Source organism: Schistocerca nitens, chromosome 5, assembly GCF_023898315.1.
Source record: "Schistocerca nitens isolate TAMUIC-IGC-003100 chromosome 5, iqSchNite1.1, whole genome shotgun sequence".
Classification (NCBI taxonomy): Eukaryota; Metazoa; Arthropoda; class Insecta; order Orthoptera; family Acrididae; genus Schistocerca; species Schistocerca nitens.
This window is the reverse complement of record NC_064618.1, coordinates 279,881,049-279,901,165: the sequence shown is the minus strand read 5'-3', so window position 1 is coordinate 279,901,165 and position 20,117 is coordinate 279,881,049. Positions and strand designations below refer to the sequence as shown.

General features: G+C 39.1%; 1 protein-coding gene across 1 annotated transcript in view; it reads right to left on the bottom strand.

Annotated features, from left to right (window-relative positions):
• The window catches only part of LOC126259236 (zinc transporter 5-like), a 240,826-nt gene that overhangs the window by 107,802 nt on the left and 112,907 nt on the right, over positions 1-20,117 (bottom strand). The window contains exon 3 of the mRNA XM_049955858.1: positions 9,765-9,982. Within this exon, the coding sequence (XP_049811815.1) occupies positions 9,765-9,982 (218 nt within the window). The remainder of the gene's footprint in view (positions 1-9,764; positions 9,983-20,117) is intronic.

Here is a 20,117-nt window from a genome sequence, read left to right as displayed (position 1 = left end):
AAGAGTGTGCCAATAATACCAAATTTCAGGCAACCAAAAAGCAACACTGCATGACATAACCACAGAAATCAATGTGGGATGTATGATGAACGTATCCATTAGGACACCACAATGAAATTTCGCATTAAAGGGCTATGGCAACAGATGATCTACATGAGTGCCTTTCCTAACAGCATGACATCGCCTGCAGTGCCTTTGCTGAGTCTGTGACCGTATCAGTTGGATGACTGGAAAACCATGGCCTAGTCAGGTAAGTTTCAATTTCAGTTGCTAAAAGCTTATGGTAGGGTTCGAGCGTGGGACAAACCCCATGAAGTCATGGACCCAAGTTGTCTACCAGGGACTGTACAGGCTGGTGGTGGTACCACAATGGTGTGGGACTGATGACCGTAGCAGTCTGGTCCCTTTAATCCCACAAACCAACCAACCAACCACAATGGTGTGGGTGGTGTTTACATGGAATGGACTGGGTCCTCTGGACCAACTGAACTCATCATTGACTGGAAATGGTTATATTCTGCCACTTGGAGACAATTTGCTGCCATTCATGGACTCAATGTTCCCAGACAACCAAGAAATTTTTATGGATGACAATGCACCATGTCACTGGCCCACAATTGTTTATAATTCATTTGAAGAGCACTCTGGAGAATATAAGCAAATGATTTGGCCACCCAGATCACCTGGCATGGGACATATGTGAGAGATCAGTTCATGCACAAAATCCTGCACTAGCCACAGTTTCAGAATTATGGACAGCTATAGAGGCAGCATGGCTCACTATTTCTGTAGAGCACTTCCAGTGAATTGGGGAATGCATTCCACATCAAGCTGCTGCACTATGCTGAGCAAAAGGAGGTCTGACATGATATTAGGAGATGTCCCATGACTTCTGGCACCTCAGTGTATAAAACACTGAGGCAGGTAGATGGGGCTAGTGCAATATTTTCACATTAAAGTTTCAATATAACATCTATATAAAATATGTTATTAGACAAGCAGACATAAATAAAATGACATAAATAAAATCTGTAAAACTATAAAATGTACTATGGACTACGGAATCAATTTGGCATATGCTGCAATAATGAAAGTCATTTTAAATTATTTTCCTTCCCATCATTGTTAAAATAAGTAAGAACTATGTTGCAACACTTACTTTTAAGAAAGGGATTATAAAGCATCATGTTCTTGTGGTCTATAGTGTAAAGGATGGTCCGATGCAGCTCTTCACACTAATGTGCAAGCCTCATCGTCTTTGTATAACTACTGCAACCAAGATCGATTTGAACCTGCTTACTGTATTTCAATCCTGGTTTCCTCTACAATTTTTACCCCTCACACTTCCCATCATAAACAAAATGATTCCTTGATTCCTCAGGATGTGTCCTATCAACTGACCCTTCTTTTCATCAGTTTGTGCCATAATTTTTTCCCCCAATTTGATTCAGAACCTCCTCATTAGTTATTCAAAGTAACCAATCAATCTTCAGCATTCTCACTCTCCTAGTCTGCATTTTATATCCTATCTACTTCCAACATCATCATTTATTTTGCTGCCAACAGCAAAACTCAAATGTTAGTATTAGTGTCTCATTCTCTAATCTAATTTCATCAGCTCTTCCTGATTTAATCTGACTACACTCAATTACCTTTGTCTTCCATTTGTTGACATTAATTTTCTAACCCCTTTTAAAGACAATATTTATTCCATTCAACAGATATTCCAAATTCTTTGCAATTTCTGGCAAAAATACAATGTTATTGCCAAGCAACAAGGTTTTATTCATTGTGCCTGAACTTTAATTCCCTTTCCAAGCTTCTCCTTAGTTTCCCACAATGTTTGCTAAATGTAGAACCTGAATAACATCGAAGATTGGCTACAATACAATACTGTCTCACTCCCTATCCAACTGTTAGATTCTTTTCCAGTCCTTCAACTCCTGTAACTTCAGTTTGGTTTCTGTATACATAAAGTATATAACATTTTTCTCTCTGTGCTTATCCCTCCTACTTTCAGAATTTTCAAGACTGTATCTCAAAACCAACAAACGCTATAAATGTAGGTTTGTCTTTTCCTCAACCTATCTTTGTAAATCTAAATGGCAGTATTGCCATCCATGTTCCTACATTTCTCCAGAACACAAATTGATCTTCCACGAGGTCAGTGTCTACTAGCTTTCTCTAAATAATTTAGGTCAGTATTTTTCAACTATGACAAATGGTTCAAATGGCTCTGAGCACTATGCGACTTAACTTCTGAGGTCATCAGTCGCCTAGAACTTAGAACTAATTAAACCTAACTAACCTAAGGACATCACACACATCCATGCCCGAGGCAGGATTCGAACCTGCGACCGTAGCGGTCACGCGGTTCCAGACTGAAGCGCCTTTAACCGCACAGCCACACCGGCCGGCTCAACTATGACTTATTAAACAGATAAGTCAATAAAGTTCACACTGTCAGCACCTGCCTTCTTAGGAATTGGTATTATTACATTCTTCCTGAGGTCTGATGGTACTTTTACAGTCTCACATATATTGTACATCAGGCAGAATAGTTTTGCCAATACTGGCTCTTCCAAGGACCTCAGTAACTCTGAGGGAATGGCATCTACTCCAGGGGCATTGTTTCAAATTAGGTCTTTACTTGCTGTATGAAATTCTTCTCGCAATGTCATGTCTCCCATCTCATTTTCATCTAATTCCTCTTCCATTTCTATTACACTGTCTCCATCTTCATCTCCCTTGTATAAACCTTCTATACATTCCTTCCAACTTAAAGTTCTCTTCTTTGCATAGCTCTGGCTTCACAACTGAGCTCTTGATATTCATTTAGTGGTGCCATCTGGCATCACTATGGAAACTGAATAGCTGGCACAAAAATACTGCTGACCGCTATGGAACCTCCACCCAGAGGGCATTTGTCATCAAGAGTGCCCTCTGATGACACCAAGCCAAGGTCTGATATATAAGGTGGCCCACGGCCGGTCTGAGACTTTTGTGATGCAATCTGTGAAGTGCACAATGAGCGTGCTATCAGTTTGGCTAAGGCATTTATGTTGTGGGCTCTATATGACATTAGAATGACACTGATGTCGTATCGGCTGGACTTTGCTTTGGAATATGGACTTAGATAACTTTCGATGTGTCCATGGAGCATCCTGTGTAATCTCTTATTGTGAATAAACCACAGTGAGTTAACACTAGTTTTGTGTGTAACTGGTCTTTTACAAAAGTGGCAACGAGGAGGGATCTGTGATCTTTGCAAATCAGAATCTGAATTTCTTCCTAGTTATGCAATAGTGTGTGTTTTCAACCTCAACTACTAACACAAACTGTGCAGGGTTATCTGGAGCTACTGACTTCTACGTTACGAGTGATGGAAGTGTTAGAAAATGCAGTAGGAATGTCTCCTAAACCACCTATGTTTACGAGTTTTCCTCCATTTAATAAAAAGAGTGAAAAATGGGATGCTTACCATTGATGACTACAATTATATTTTTCAGCTTATCAAATTTCCAACTTCAAAAAGACAAATGGCAATGATCTTGTTAGGAAATCTCAAACTGGATCGCCTAATACAGAAACTGGAGCCATTAATGAATCTGGTGAAACTTGTCTACAATATTTTCTTTACTACAAGAACATTTTTTGAGGGAAAAAGGGGAGGGGGCATGTTATTACATCCAGGTAAAATTTTTGTAAGCAGAAACAGGGCCTCAATCAATCTTATGAGAACTGGGCCAAAAATCTACATGGACTAAGTAGGAACTGTGATGACAAATGTTTGTGTGGGCAGAACTACATGGACTGTTTAATCAGGGACATTATAATGTGATTTACGCCAAACTCAGAAGTAAGACACCACATATTGAGGAAATTGGAACCTTCTCAGGTAGAATTAATGTAAATATCTCAGGTTAACAAAACTGCCCACACACCACCAATTTTGTTTATGATGGAAGAAGATGTCTGGGCAGTCAGCTCTCCAACATCAGTCTTACGGAATGTCACTCTAACTCCAGCAGGGTCCTCACCTGCTCGACAGTCCGGACAGGGGGGGCAGGGTGGAGAGAGGGGGGGGGGGGGGGGAGGACAGCACTATAGAAACCACATGGCTGGTGCAACATTACTGTTGATTCCTGTGGTAACATTGCCCAGGGGGCACTTGTCTTCAGGAGTGTCCTCTAAGCACCAAAATCCAGTATATAAGCTAGCCATGGGCTGGTCTGAGTAAGCTGTTATGTGATCTGTGGAGTGGGTGGCAAGTGTGCTATTGGTTTGGCTAAGGTGTTTATACTGTGGGCTCTATTCATCATAGGTGGAATTTTGCTGTGGTGTGGACTGGACTTTGTTTTGGAATACAGCCTTAACATAATTTGCACTGTTTCCATGGAGCATCCTGTGTATATACCTTGTTGTGAATAAACTGATAGGAGTTCCCCCTAGTTTCATGTGTGGCTCAACTTTTACAAAAGTTCATACAGATGCTTCTTCTTCTTCCAAAGTTCTCTTTAAATTGTTCTATACATGGCATCTATGTTACCCACTGTCATGCATCCTTTTAAAACACTTTATTTCTCCTCCATCTATTCCTTCTTTGCCAGTTTTGCACTTGCTGTCAATCTAATTTTTTAGAAGTCTGTATTCCCTTTCGCCTGCTTCATCTGCTGTATTTTTTATATTTTCTCCTTTCATCAAATCAATTCAGCATCTCCAACAGCATCGAAGAATTTCTCATAGCCTTGTGTTTTTGCTCATTTGAACTTCTGCTGTCTTCAATACTTCATCTCTCAAAAGTACCCACTCATCTTCTATTGCATTCCTATCCCGTTTCAGATAATCGATGCGCAATGCTCCTTTTGAAACCCACAACAATTTTTGGTTCTATTAATTTATTCAGGTGTCATTTCATTATCTCCTATCTTTCTGCAATTCCTACAGTTCATAACTATAACCAATAAACAGGTGCCCCTTGGAAATATTTTGCAGTTTAAAATCTGGTTTTGGTATGTTTTTCTTAGTGTTTTATAATCTATCAGATACAATTCAGTGTATATAACTTTCTGTGTACACACAGTGTATATAACCTCCTTTCATGTTTCTTAGCCCAAGTGATAGGAACAATTCAATTATGCTGTGTGCAAAATATTACCAGGTGCTTCCCCTATCATTCCTCTTATTATCCATTCCTCATTCCCCTCCTGTTTCCCCTTTGCTTCCTTTTTATTCTATCAAATGTAAGTCTCCCATCACAACTACATTTCTGTCTCTCTTAATTCTCTAATAATTTCTTTTATCTCATCGTACTTTGTTTCAATTTCTTCATCAACTCCGGGGCAAGGAGGTATATAAACATGTACAAGTGTGGTTGGCGTTGGCTTACATGCTTATACTGACTAGTATAATTTGTTCACTATGCAGCTCATTGTTGCTTAGCTGCATTCGTATTTTCTTGTCCATTATTAGATCTATCCTGCATTACCCCTATTTGATTTTGTGTTTATAACCCTGCACTCATCTAACCAGAGGTCCCATTCTTCCTGGGACCAAACCTCACTTACTTCACTACATCGAACTTCAATCTAATCATTTCCTTTTTAAAATTCTCTAACTATCTACCCAATTAACAAATCTAACATCCCATACTCAGGCCTGAAGAAGACTAGTTTTGCTTTTTCCTGATGACAGCATTCTTCTGCAAAGCCCTATCCAGAGATCATGAAGACTTTAATAATATGACATACAGCAAGGGCATAAAATATTAAAATTAAACCGAAAGTACCAATGATCACCATTCCAGTTTAAATTTAATATTTTAATACTGTGGTATTTCATTATTTCAATTTTATTATCTATGTATTTATAGTGACAATGTTAAAATTTTTGAATTAATCTGGAGATACCAATGTCCACTACTCTAGCTTAACTTTTCTATTTTAATACCCCATGTATATAGTGTAATGATAATAATAATAATGTCATCATGATATCTTATAATCTGTATTTTAACTAATGTTGGAAAACAGCTTTTTCACACTTTTACACTGGTAGCAAGGAGAGAGATGTTATGCTCTCTATTGTATTATTATGGTATATATGAAATATGTAGGGTGATTCAAAAAAATGTTTACAAACTGACATGGCACATGGAGCATACAACCAGGATCATTAATCACATAGGAAATGGAGGTCACAGAGGCTATCTGGGGCTACTAAATGGAACTGCAGTTATTTGGTCACAGGCTATAAATGGATGCCCACTGCAGGAGCTGCTCAAAGGTATCTGGTTTATCTTGAAGACACCCTGTTGCTGCAACAATCATGCCCACTAGGTCCTCCAGTGATGTAACAAGTGTTTCATATACAAGGTCCTTCACGTACATCCACAGGAAAAAATCAATTGGAGACATGTTGGGTGATTGTGACAGCCGTGTGACTAGCCCATTGTGACCAATCCAGCAACAGGAAAAGGTTGCCTGCCAATGTGTCCTCACTTTGCTGAAATGTGCAGGGGCTCCATCATGGTGAAATCAAATGCAGCAACGAATAGGTGTGGGAACATCACTCACCATGTCTGGCATAACCTCTCACAGGATTACGAGGTACATCCAACAATCAAGTTGGTCCGGGAGAATCTATGGCCCACTTAAACAGCTCCCATGATGCCAGCCCACAAGTTAAGGGTAAATTTGCAATGTGAGCCACACCTACATGTAGCATGTGGGTTCACATGTGAATGTTCATCACACCCTCGAGTGATAATGCAGCCAAATTGGTGAAAAGAACACTCACTGTGAAGCTTTGGTCTGCTGCAGATTCCTGTTGAAACCACAAAGCAAATCCAATGCTCTTCTTGTAGTCCTTGGTTTGCAATATCAGGACATGTTCAGAATGAAATGGATGCAGTCCATCATGTTCTGTGCACCAGATGGATAATTGGGGAATATCAGCGGCATGAGATATGCCTCATGTACTTGGTAACATTGCATCCTTTTGAGAACGCTTCTCTTGCCGCAACTGTCCATGTTGTTCTTTGGTAACCAGCAGCCAGCTTGTGGACATGGAATGAGCCAGTTCCACACTATCGGTGAAGCAGGGTGGCGAATATTGTGTGGTACGGCATCTTTCTATCAGGAAAGTAAGAGATTACTTTAATTATTATTATTATTATTATCATTATTATAAAACATCAGAACAGCAAACAAATGTCATGTAAGTGCATGATACAAGAGTAAAAAGTATGCCTATTTCTATTAAATAACTCTTCCTTCCATCTAAATAGTTTTATGGTTGTTGTTGCAGCAATGTGGGTTAGGGTGTGTAAAAGTCTATTTTGGAAGGTAAAAAATTGCTGTTGGCCATGACATTTGTTTGCTGTTCTGATGTTTTATTATTATTATTATTATTATTATTATTATTATTATTATTATTAAAGTAATCTCTTACTTTCCTATAGAAAGATGTCATACCACACATTATTCGCCACCGTGCTTCACTGATAGTGTGAAACTGGCTCATTCCATGTCCACAAGCAGGCTGCTGGTTACCAAAGAACAACATTGCAGTTGGCTGTGCCTTAAATCAAATGAATTTCAGCCATTTTACAGTATGTGTAGTTAGCCATGTTAACTTCCAAAACTTCCACAGTGTGATTGGTGACAGTCTCCATGCACACCACCCATGCTTGTATAGGAACATCATCTTGTGACCGTAGCGCCCTCTTGTGGTTTTTGCCACCGCCAGTTACTGATCCTTGTTGTATGCCCGATGTGCCATGTCCATTTGTAAATGTTCCAAATTAACCTGTATATGCTTTATATACTTCATGTAAAAGTACTTCTCATTTGTTTCTCTCTTATCAGATTGATTTCTGATGATGGGTTAATCCAAAATGCATTAAATTTGTAAAGACTGTGGAAAGAAAAAGAAATCAAGATAGAACATTATATTAACTACCCATAATTTTTTGCAAAATTCTTGTTAAGAGAATAAATTTATTGCTGCAGCTCAAATTAGGTGAAGGCACGTATCTTAAATTTATGGAGTAATGCAAGCACCGTATTGTATTTTCACACACTAACTGCCTGCCCCATAGTTGTTGCTGATGTCTGGCTACTTACGCCACAACTAACGATACAGTGTATCAGATGTTGATATGTTTGGGGACACCAGATGTTGCCAACAATGTAAACAAGTAGCAGTAACACCATATTTAGGCAAGGTTTCAACAGTGATGAGGCAGACACAGCCAGGCCCTCCTCTGAATACATGGCCTATGCTGCCAGTTACCAGTTCAACCCTGGGCACAGTCAGAGTGTCTACAGCAGTGTTGGAGCCATGTCTTACAAAGTCACCTCAGTACAAGTCACAGCAAGCAGATCTACCAATTGGAAAACTAAATAAAATGTTTTGTCTTCATTACAGTGACTTACTCCACATCCGCCAAACCCTTTCCTAGATGTTGATACCATGGTACTAATATTTAGGGGACTAAACCCCCTTATCTGAAACATTTGCTTTTCTCTCAGAAACTGCCTCAATGACTGGTTCTTAAAGAGTAACACCTTCTGGACCTCTTCAATACACTGCAGGATATATACATCAAAGCTTTCTCTTATACTGCTTCATGACAGTTGGAAAACAGGAATTTACATAAGAATCTGACAGGAATGTTCATTATCAACAGAACTATTCTCAGCAGTGCTAGATAAAGTTCTTTTGTTCAGACTGGGAATATGACCACTTTTGTTTCGTGGATGACAGATAAAGTACTGCTTGACACAAGTGCAAATAATCTTCAACAGAAATGGAGGAAGTAGTCTGAAATGTCTTTGTAAGAAAATAGTACAAATTAATAATGAAGTTACTGGACCAGATAAGTTTTTATATTAGGGCAGCTGAAACAGTGATTTGGTGTAGAGAAGTGGCAATAAACAGGAGAGACATGCTGAGCTAAAGTGCTTTTGATAAAGTAAATAGTGTTTCTAAACCAAGTTTTTGATGTGTCAGAAAATGAAATTTTACAACTAGTAGGTATGTTTAGTTTTAACTCTGGGCACTGAGACAAGGACTTTTATATAAAAAGTGGTGGAGAGATACATGTTGGAATTACCAAGATGGGCAGGAAAACAAACATATAAGATGAATGGACCATGGGAGAAGAAGACATAATTATCACTCCAATAAGAAAAGAAGTGAAGGTGGTTGGGACATGAGGCCATACAAACAGGTGTTAAATGAACAGAGAAAATTCTTGCTAGATTTCAAGAGATTAGAAAAAAACAACATAATAACCTAATGGAAAGGGGTAGAAGACATTATGAAACAAGAAGGAACAACATGAATGTCTCCACTGAAGACCATAATGGAAGGAAATGTCTACAGAATGCTTTTTCCCAACAGTGGTATGTGCTTGTAAGGTGGCCAATTCCTCTTCTTGTTGATTTTGTAATTATCTATCTTTTTATGCAGATTTGATTAAAAATGATTGGTTGCACATTTTAGTGTTGTGGTTACAGTGTTCGGTGCATACATATTAATGAAGAACTCAGTCATTAATTTCAATGAACAGATACAAAATTCACACATACTAACAATAACAGCAATGATATAGGTATACCACCTATGGCAACTTTCAACAGATATCACTCATACAGGCATCAGTTATAATCATTATCATATTGTGGAAGATAGTAAAGAAATTACTGAAAGGCTACTATCTGAAGTGACTGCATTACTGCTACACATCTTATACATACCGGAGAAGAGAGCTCCAAGAGCTGTCAGAACAGCAAAATCATAATTATGTAGGATGAGAATGGAACGGAATGGGCCACACATCGTCATGCCGTAGTATATGAGGATAGTGATGCCCACTTTCAGGAGCACAACCTGTGCAATGCGGCATACTTGAGCTTGTGACAGTGAGTGTCCCAGATGCAAAGGCTTCTGAAGATACAGAAAGCAGCAACCAGCACTGTAATCATAGTAAAAAAATCATCATTTAGACATATTAAACACTGTTTACAAGACCAAATGTATGATGGCTTAGTCCTGATGCAAAATAAAAGCTAACATATAAATACTTATATGGACTGGGACAGTGTTTATTGTTCAGTTTTAGAAACAGAAGCAATATGGTAGGTCTATATGACACGTAAGTAAATGTTCAGGAGTTGAACGGGACTTAAGAGCTTTATTTTAAATCCAGAGTAGTGGTAATATGGCAATTAAAAAGCGAAGGATAGGAGTTAAACTACAAGAGAAACCAATGTGTAGACAGGAGTGAAAGATGAACAGAAGTTTTTAAGGGAGGGAGAGTGGGATAGGAAAGAATTTTTTTGTTTACTACACATCCCCAGTTTTTTCTGTGCAATTTTCTTTAGTTTGTTTATCTCTGGATTACAGTATTGATCTTTTCTGAAAATATTTCTCATTTTATACGATTGCAGTTTATTTACATCTTCATAACAATTTTTCTCAATCCAGTGCTACCAAACCATTTACAATCCTTTACTGCTGTTTACCAACCCTACTTTGTTTCATTTATTGCTGTTTTTCTCCCATACATCTGCACTGTTTCTCTCACTGTCCTTCATACTATGTTGTTGTGATTGTTCTTTATTAATTTCCTATTTATTTCTGAACCTTCATTCATATCTTTTCATTGGTTATCTTCAACATATGTTAGTTTTCTGTTATTCACTTGGTACACCCCTCTGTTGCTGAACAGTTGTCCCCCATCCTTTTTTATCTTTGCATCATTTTACAATAATTTCTCCTGAAAATGGAGACAATTTTTTTACCTTCCAAAATAGACTTTTACACATCCTAACCCACATTGCTGCGACAACAACCATAAAACTATTTAGATGGCAGGAAGAGTTATTTAATAGAAATAGGCATACTTTTTACTCTTGTATCATGCACTTACATGACATTTGTTTGCTGTTCTGATGTTTTATTATTATTATTATTATTATTATTATTATTATTAATCTCTTACTTTTACAAAAATGAGAGCAGGCTCGTAAGTAATCTGGTAGAAAATTGATATATCAACCACTGATTTATTAACTTGAAAAATACCACAGTAGTTATAAGTCACACTTCACCACATCTGTGGAAAGCAGTCAATAAACTACACATTTTGATTCCTCACAACAAAATAATTACTTTTTACCAATTGCCTGGCCACTTTTCATTCAACAGCTGCATAACCCTCCAGAAGATGCAGTAGCTAACTCCCTAGCAACATAATACTCTTTTACTCAACCAGCATTAGACAGACTGATACTTTTATCGACACCAGACTCAGCTCTTGATATAACTGAAAACTTAAGAGAAAACCTAAGTTCACCAGTACATAAGTTACACAATCATACTGTAATCATCGGGAGAGACTCTAATCATCCAGCAAATCAAATGGGATAATTACATTTTTCTTAGTGGTGGGCATGATAAAACATCCTGTGAAACATTACTAAGCAACTTATCTGAAAACTACCTATGACAAATGATTCAGAAACCCACTCATGATGGAAATATATCAGATCTAATGGAAGCCAATAGACCTGACCTCTTTGTGTATGTCCACATCAAAACTGGTATCAATGAACATGAGGTAACTATAACAACAACGATTATCAAAATACAAAGGGCAACTAAAATACATTTTAAAACAAATAGAAAGATTTATATGCTCGGTAAACTATATAAACAAGCAATACTGTCATGTCTAAAGGAGTAACTTGAAAATTTTAGGTCAGAACAGCAGCATGTAGAAAAACTATGGCTCAGATTTAAAAGAATAGTTGAGCATGCACTGGATAGATAAGCACCCAATAGAAAAATTCGTGGTGGGAAGGATCTTCCATGATATGTAGTCACTGTAAAGAAACTCCTAAAGATCACCTCGATATACAGTCACTGTAAACAAACTCGTAGAAAAAACAAAGACTACTGCATCATAGGTGTAAAATAAAACATAGTGTTCTACAACATAAGGAGATGGTGAATGAAACATGTTTGGTTGTCAAGTGAGTAATTCGTGAAGCCTTCAATGACTACCATAGCAGAATATTGTCAAACGATCTTTCACAAAAGCCAAAGAAATTCTGTTCACATGTAAAGGCTGTTAGTGGCACCAAAATTATTGTCCAGCCACTCACAGACAAAACAGGAACTGAAATTTAAGGTAAAAGAAAAAGCAGAAATACTTAACTCCATTTTCAAATTTTCCTTTACAAAGGAAAACCCAGGAGAATTGCCCCAGTTTAACACTCATACCACAGAAAAGTGAGCTCACATGTAATGAGGTATCTCTAACAGAATCAGCTCCTTCATGCTAAACAGAACAAAACTCAAAAACATCAACCATGTGAAACCCATTTGGCACTTTTCTCACATAACATCCTGAAAGCTATGGATCAAGGCAATTCAGAAGATACAGTGTTTCTTAACTTCCAAAAGGCATTTGACTCAGTACCACACATATGCTTATTATCAAAAGTATGATCATATGCGGCATCAAACAAGATTTGTGACTGAACTGAAGATTTATTAGTGAGAAAGACACATATTCTCTCGGATGGAGACTCATCAACAGGGAAGTGTGTTGGGACACTTGCTGTTCATGTTACATATTAACAACTTCGCAGACAATATTAGTAGTAACCTTAGACTTCTCACAGACAGTGCGGTTACCTGTAATGGAACACTGTCTGAAAGAAGCTGTGCAAATATCCAGTCAGAACAAGCACATTTCACATGCGAAAAAACATAGTATCCTATGACTATAACATCTGTGTCACAGTTGGAATTGGTAAACTCATATAAATATCTGGATGTAACAATTTGCAGGGATATGAAATGAAATGATCACATTGCATCAGCTATACATAAAGCAGGTGGCACACTGATTGTGATTCATTGGCAGAATACTAGGAAAATACAACCAGTCAACAAATGAGACTGCATACAAAACACTCATGTGACCCAACCTAGACTCTGTTGTTCAAGTGTGTAGGACCCATAATAAAGAGGGCTACCAGGGTATACTGAACAGATAAAAAGGAAGGTAGCATGAATACTGGACTGGAAGATGCTTGAAGATAGATGCAAACTACACTTCGAAAACCTACCCTGAAAGATTCTAGGACCAGGTTTAATAACTGATGAATGTGAGAATATATTTCAACCTCCTACAGATCACTCCCATAGGGATTGCGAAGACAATATTAGACTAAGTATAGTAAGAACAGAGGCATTTAAGTAAACAATCTTCCTGCAGTCCATATGTGAACGGAATGGGAGAAAGCCCTAATAATTGCCACAAAGGGATGTACCCTCTACCATGCATACCATGGTCTGCAAAGTATAGATGTACGAGGGTTGACTGAAAAGTAATGCCTCCACCTTTGTAACTCTTCAACAGTTCGCAGCATTGGTATGTGGCAGGTATTGGCTTGCTCCATAGCCTTTTCTCTACAGCTCCAGTTGACGGGAAGCCTTAGCATTGAACAATTGTGTTGTTACAGTGTAACGTATGGAACCCTTTTGATTTAAGCAATGCACAGTCATTGAATTCTTGACAGCAGAAGGTGTCACCGCAAAGGAGATTCATCAGAGAATGACAGCGGTTTATGGTGATTGTGTTGATGTGAGTACTGTGCATTGTTTTTCAAGTAAGTTTAAAGATGTTGAGATGGGAACATCTGACCTGCATGAAAAACAGAGTTGGATGTCCTTTGACAGCAACCACCGAGTTTCACAAGCAAAATGTTGAGAGATTCATTCAGGACGATCATTGTATCACTCAGAGAAAAATTTGCTTGGCTATCAGAAGATCTGTGCACGATGGGTACCTCAGATGCTGACTCCTGAAATGAAAGCATACAGACTTGAACTCCTCTCGCATTATGAGAATGAAGGTGATGCCTTTCTCCAGTCAATTGTGACAGGAGGCAAAACGTGGGTACACCATTAAAACCTGAAGACGAAACGTCAGCCTATGGAATATTGTCACAAAGACTCATCCCAGAAAAAGAAATTCAAGATGAAGCCCTCAGCTGGAAAAATCACGGCCACAGTGTTCTGGGAAGCAGATGGTGTTATCCATGTTGATTTCCTTTATCATGAAACAACAATACATCACAACCCTATGAACTCTGAAATGACAGCTAACAAGGGTCCAAAAGGAAAAGGGAAATGTTCTCCTGCAGCATGACAATGCCAAGCCACACACTTCACATGCCATCACAGCAGAACTTCAGAGGCTGAATCTCACCACCATACGGCATCCTCCATACAGTCCAGATGTAACACCATCAGACTTCCATCTGTTCCCGATAATGAAAGATGACCTGCGGGAACATCATTATGCTTCTGATGAAGATGTTGAGAGAACTGTGAGACTGTGGTTGTGGAAACAGAGTGTCGACTTCTTCCGTGATGGCTTCAGAAAACTTGTTCATCGTTGGCAGAAATGTATCCACTTGGCTGGTGATTATGTGGAAAAGTGAATATTGGTAATTAAAGATCACATTCTAAGGATTATTTCTGCATTTGATTTATTAAAATATTCCCAACCAAACCCAAGTAACGAAGGTGGAGGAATTACTTTTCATTCAACCCTCATAGATGTAGATGTATATTAAAGACAACCAATGCCACAAAAAAATACACATTTTCATAGGCTCACTATTTCCTGTAGCTTGGGTATGGTGTTATCAAAAATACTAGCTAGTGTAGGATTCAACATTCAAAAAGATATGGAAGGTTTATACTAGTACCCTTACAAACTTCATGCATCTATTGCACCACATGAAACACCTAACTTCTCATAATGAAACCCTCGCCACAATATCCCTATTCTTATAACAGACATGTCTTCAGTTGTGTCAGAGCGCTTTCACTTATGTTATTTTTTAAAAACAGTTTTATTTTGGAACTGTCTCATGAGGTTTGACTATAAAAAAATACATCTGAGGTTGCAATGCTGCCTTAACCCAGCATTTTCTGTAAGTCTAATACATAAAGCTGCTTGGTCTCAGCTAGACAATTGGTTCTTTTCTAGCACATATCTTCAGCCTGTTTTCAAACTAATCATAATGTTTTTTGAAACCCTTATTATTCTCTGTGCAACGTGTAATTCGCACATGTCACAGTATTATCCAGGAACTCAATGATATGCTTGAGTGGCTGACTACACACTGACATTCCACTAATCCAGCAGGATCTCCAGTCACAACTCAAATCCTTAGGCCCATCCCAGAACCTCTCCCCAGAGTCCATCTCTCTATTCACTCCTACCACTCCCCGCATTCCTACCGTCTAGATGCTTCCTAAAGTCCATAAATCTAACCACCCAGGACGCCCCATTGTGTCCGGTTACTGTGCCCCCACTGAGAGAATCTCTGCCTTCGCAGACCAACACCTTCAACCTATTACCCAGAACCTACCATCCTATATAAAACATACCAACCATTTCCTTCACTGACTCTCCACGGTTCCTGTCCCTTTACTACATGGTGCCCTGCTCATCACTATTGATGCCACCTCCCTGTACACTAACATTTCTGATGTCCATGGCCTTACCGCTATTTCACACTACCTTTCCCAATGCTTGACGGATTCCAAACCAACAACCTCCTTCCTAGTCGCCACGACCAACTATATCCTCACCCCCAATTAATTCTTTGAAGGCATTACCTACAAACAAATCCAGGGTATGGCTATAGGCACCTGCAAGGCACCATCCTATGTCAACCTATTCATGGGCCATCTAGAGAAATCCTTCCTAAACACCCAGAATCGTAAACCCCTCACCTGGTTCAGATTCACTGATGACATCTTTACTATCTGGATCGATGGTGAAGACACCCTGTCCACATTCGTCCTGAACCTCAACAACTTCTCCCCCATTTGCTTCACCTGGTCCTACTCAACCCAACAAGCCACCTTCCCAGATGTTGACCTCCACCTCTAAGATGGCTACATCAGTACCTCCATCCATATCAAACCTACTAACAACCAGCAATACCTCCACTTCAACAGCTGCCATCCATTCTATACCAAGGAGTCCCTTCCATACAGCCCAGCCACCCGTGGCCATCACATCTGCAGTGACGAGCAGTCCCTCTCGAAATGTACCAAGGGTCATGTCTGAAGCCTTCACTGACCGTAATTATCCTCCCAACCTTGGACGGAAACCAATCTCCCGCGCCCTATCTTTCCAGTATCCCACCATCTCTCAAAGCCCCAATGTCTGGCCACAGAGGAGCATTCACCCATAACTCAGTACCACCCAGGACTGGAGCAACTGAATTACATTCTCCGCCAGGGTTTCGATTATGTCTCGTCATGCCCTGAAATGAGAAATATCCTGCCCACTATCCTTCCCACCCCCCTGTCACAACGATATTCCGCCGTCCGCTGAACTTGCACAATATACTCGTCCATCCTCACACAACCCCTGCTCCCAATCCCTTATCTCATGGTTCATACCCTTCTAATACACCTAGATGCAAGACCTGTCCCATACATCCTCCCACCACAACCTATTCCAGTCCTGTCACCAACATCACCTATCCCATCAAGGGCAGGGCTACCTGTGACACCAGTCATGTGGTCTACAAGCTAAGTTGCAAACACTGTGCTGCATTCTATGTAGGCTTGACAACCAACAAGCTGTCTGTCTGCATGAATGGCCACCGACAAACTGCGGCCAAGAAACCAGTGGAGCACAATGTTGCTGAACACGCTGCCAAACATGATATCCTTCATTTCAATGACTGCTTCCCTGCAATACATCCTACGTTCCTGTAACCCTCCTGGCCTCAACCTTCACTAGTCACTGTCCTCACCCATCCAGCCTCTTCCCTGCTCCCATTCCAGAACTACACAGCCGTCATTCCATCATTCCACCACTGCATCGAGTCTTTTTCCACACTCCCCCCCCCCCCCCCCTACACGTCCCCACCACTCCGCTGTCTGACGCCCAACCTGCAGCACTTCACTGTCCACCATACTATCCCTCCCTCTCCCCACTCCAGCCTCCTCCTTTCCCCCACCCAGTTGCCACTCCCATCATGCATTAGTGTTACTGCTCACAGTGTGATTTCAGTAGCCTGAGACTGCAGTCGTGTGTGTGAGTTGCGTTTGCGTGAATGTGTGTGTCCGTATGTGTGTGTATTGTTAACCAAGGCCATTGGCTGAAAGCTTTAAGTGTGAAAATCTTTTTGTTGTGCCTATCTGTGACTCAGCATCTCTGCTACATGGAAAGCAGCAACTTTCCTTCTCATAATATTGTTACATTCCATCCTGGATTTTCCACTGTTTGATGTTTATGTTTTGGTTCACATGCTAAGTCCATGGCATCATTCTTATACTAATTCGAATGCCATTCTGACAGTGTCCTTGATTCCATTTCAATATATTGCCTTCTAGTTTTGGCCATTTTGCATTCAGTCCTCCATCTGCACATCTAGTCGACCTAATTTTTTTTCCAGTTCTTCTTCACTGGCCTGCCAATCACGAATCGTTTTTTTCTGTTGGTGGAGGGTTGAAACGCCAATTAGTTGCTCTATTTCCATGTTCTTCTGCATATGCTATTACTTTTAATTTATAATCCGCGTAATATGAATACCTTTTATTTTTTCCGTTAGAAACTAGCTAGCAACAAACATACTTTAATTACCGATAACACAAATCACTTTCAGTTCAAGTTCAGTGCCACCATAGACTGCAATGAAGCTTCATGGGCTACACAGTGTTCTGGGTTTGTGATGGCATGGCAGGAGGGAGACAGTGTTGGCAAGCTTGTGAATCCCTACAACTCATATTTGTGAAATTGGTGCTCTGCTGCTGTCAGTTGAATCCAACGTTGACAGATAGAGATAGGTTTCCCGCAGCATCGAATATATGGCCATTTTTAAGACTGGTGGGAATTTCAAATCAAACAGTGGACATTTTTATATTAATTTTGAGTATAAGATGCACCTGACTTTTAGAGGCACTATTCAAAGAAATGTGTTATATAGTGCATAAAATATGGTATATGTTGTAAATGTGTAAGTTTGTATGTGAGTATGTTCGTTACTGATTCATACTGAAATGACATGATGGATTTGGAAGAAATTTGGAATGGAAGTGGTTATGCCATGAATTAACACTAACACCTAGGCTACTTTTAAAAGTGAGAAGTACAAGATATTTATTGACTTGAAGAATATAACACAAAATGTGGAACAATAATTACTCTTAGAAAAATAATAGCTCTTAGAAAAAGCATAATGCATACAATGCTTATACAATCCCCAAGGTGTTTAATCCCTACTTCCAAACAAGGCCACTGCATTGTAGTTGCTGAATGTCAGGTGTATCTCATTGCTTTTGAGACACTTAAGGACTCACAATGACGGTCTCATTTAAAAGCTGTACAACAGTGAGATGTCGTGCCTTTACATGTAGAACATGGTAGGCTTTTAATAAGGCTGAAATTGATTGTGATATGCAAGTGTATCTGCTGGTAACAGACTCACATGATGGCAGATGATATACAAATAATACAAAATTTGCTCTGCACCAAGCTAGAAACTGCTAATTTTCTTTCTTTGTCAAGTCAATGTGCTTGTTAATCCTTCATGCCGAAGCTTCTGATCAGATTAGGATGAACTTTGAAGTGGAGACAGCCTATATCCTGAGTTAACATGCAGGCTACTTTTTATTTTTAAAAATCACTGTTGCTGTGGGATGGTCAATGTGACTACTGTTCCCATGGGATAGGTAACATAACAAAAGTCCTTCATGAAAGATAGTGTTGAGATTAGTTTTTAACTGCTTTGACAAATGAAATAAGAACATACTTAAGTCTAGGACAGCAGAAACATTCCTCTAGCATAAAATCACCACTAAACTCTATAACAATGTCACATATGCACATTAAAATATTTCACAGCACATAGAATGCTGGAAGGTATTGGGTTGGGATATTATTGGGATTCTTAAACAATGATTTGGTTTTTCTATACCACAAAATTATTTACTCTGTTTCCTCACATATTTTTAATTCACTGCTTGGTCAAGTTAATTTTTTTTTCTTAAGTAAACAAGTGAGTTGTGAGTACAATGTATTCTGTCAGCTTCTCCAACTGTCTCAAAATTTGGTGTTCCCGAACCCACCTTACATCACACAGGGTTTGCTGAGCCACAAGTGGCTCATGTCTCAAAACCTCCAAGAGATAACTTTTGTGATTGTGCATACATGTGGATAGTGAGTTTGGCATTAACATTTCTTTATAAGTAATTGTTTTAGCATGGGTAACACCACAGGGAGTAGCTAGTATCTTAATAAATGACTTCCTTTCACAAAAACTTAAATTTTGCATTAACAAATTTCTCTTTTTCAGAAATGCTTTTACCATTATTGCCAGTCTGCATTTTATATCATCTCTGCTTCTGCCATCATCAGTTATTTTTCTGCCCAAATAACAAGACTCATCTGCTACTTTTAGTGTTTTATTTCCTAATCGAAATCACTGAGCACCATCTGATATAATTCCACTACATTCCATCTGATGGAATTACAATGTCACTGGGAAACCTTACGTTTTTACTTCTTCTCCCTTTTCGAATTTCTCCCCGATTTTCGTCAAAGCTTGTTCAATGTATAGACTGAATAGCATCAAGGATAGGTTACAATCTTGTCTCACTCCCTTCTCAACTGCTGCTTCCTTTTAATGCCCTTCGACTCAGATAACTGAAGTCTGTATTCTGCACAAGTTGTAGATAACCTTTCACTCCATGTATTTTATTCTGCTACCTTCTGCATTTCAAAGTGCACGTTCCATTCAACACTGCCAAAAGTTTTCTCTAAATCTACATATGCTGCAAACATAAGTATATATTTCTTCAGTCTATCTTCTATGGTAAGTCGTAGGGTTGATATTGTCTTGAATGTTCCTGCATTTTTATAGAAAAGTAACTGATGTTCACTGAGGTCAACTTCTGTCAATTTTTCATTTCCTCAGTAGACAATTCATGTCAACATTTTGCAACACTGACTTACTCAACTGACTGTTTGGGAATATTCTCAGCTGTCACCTGTCTCT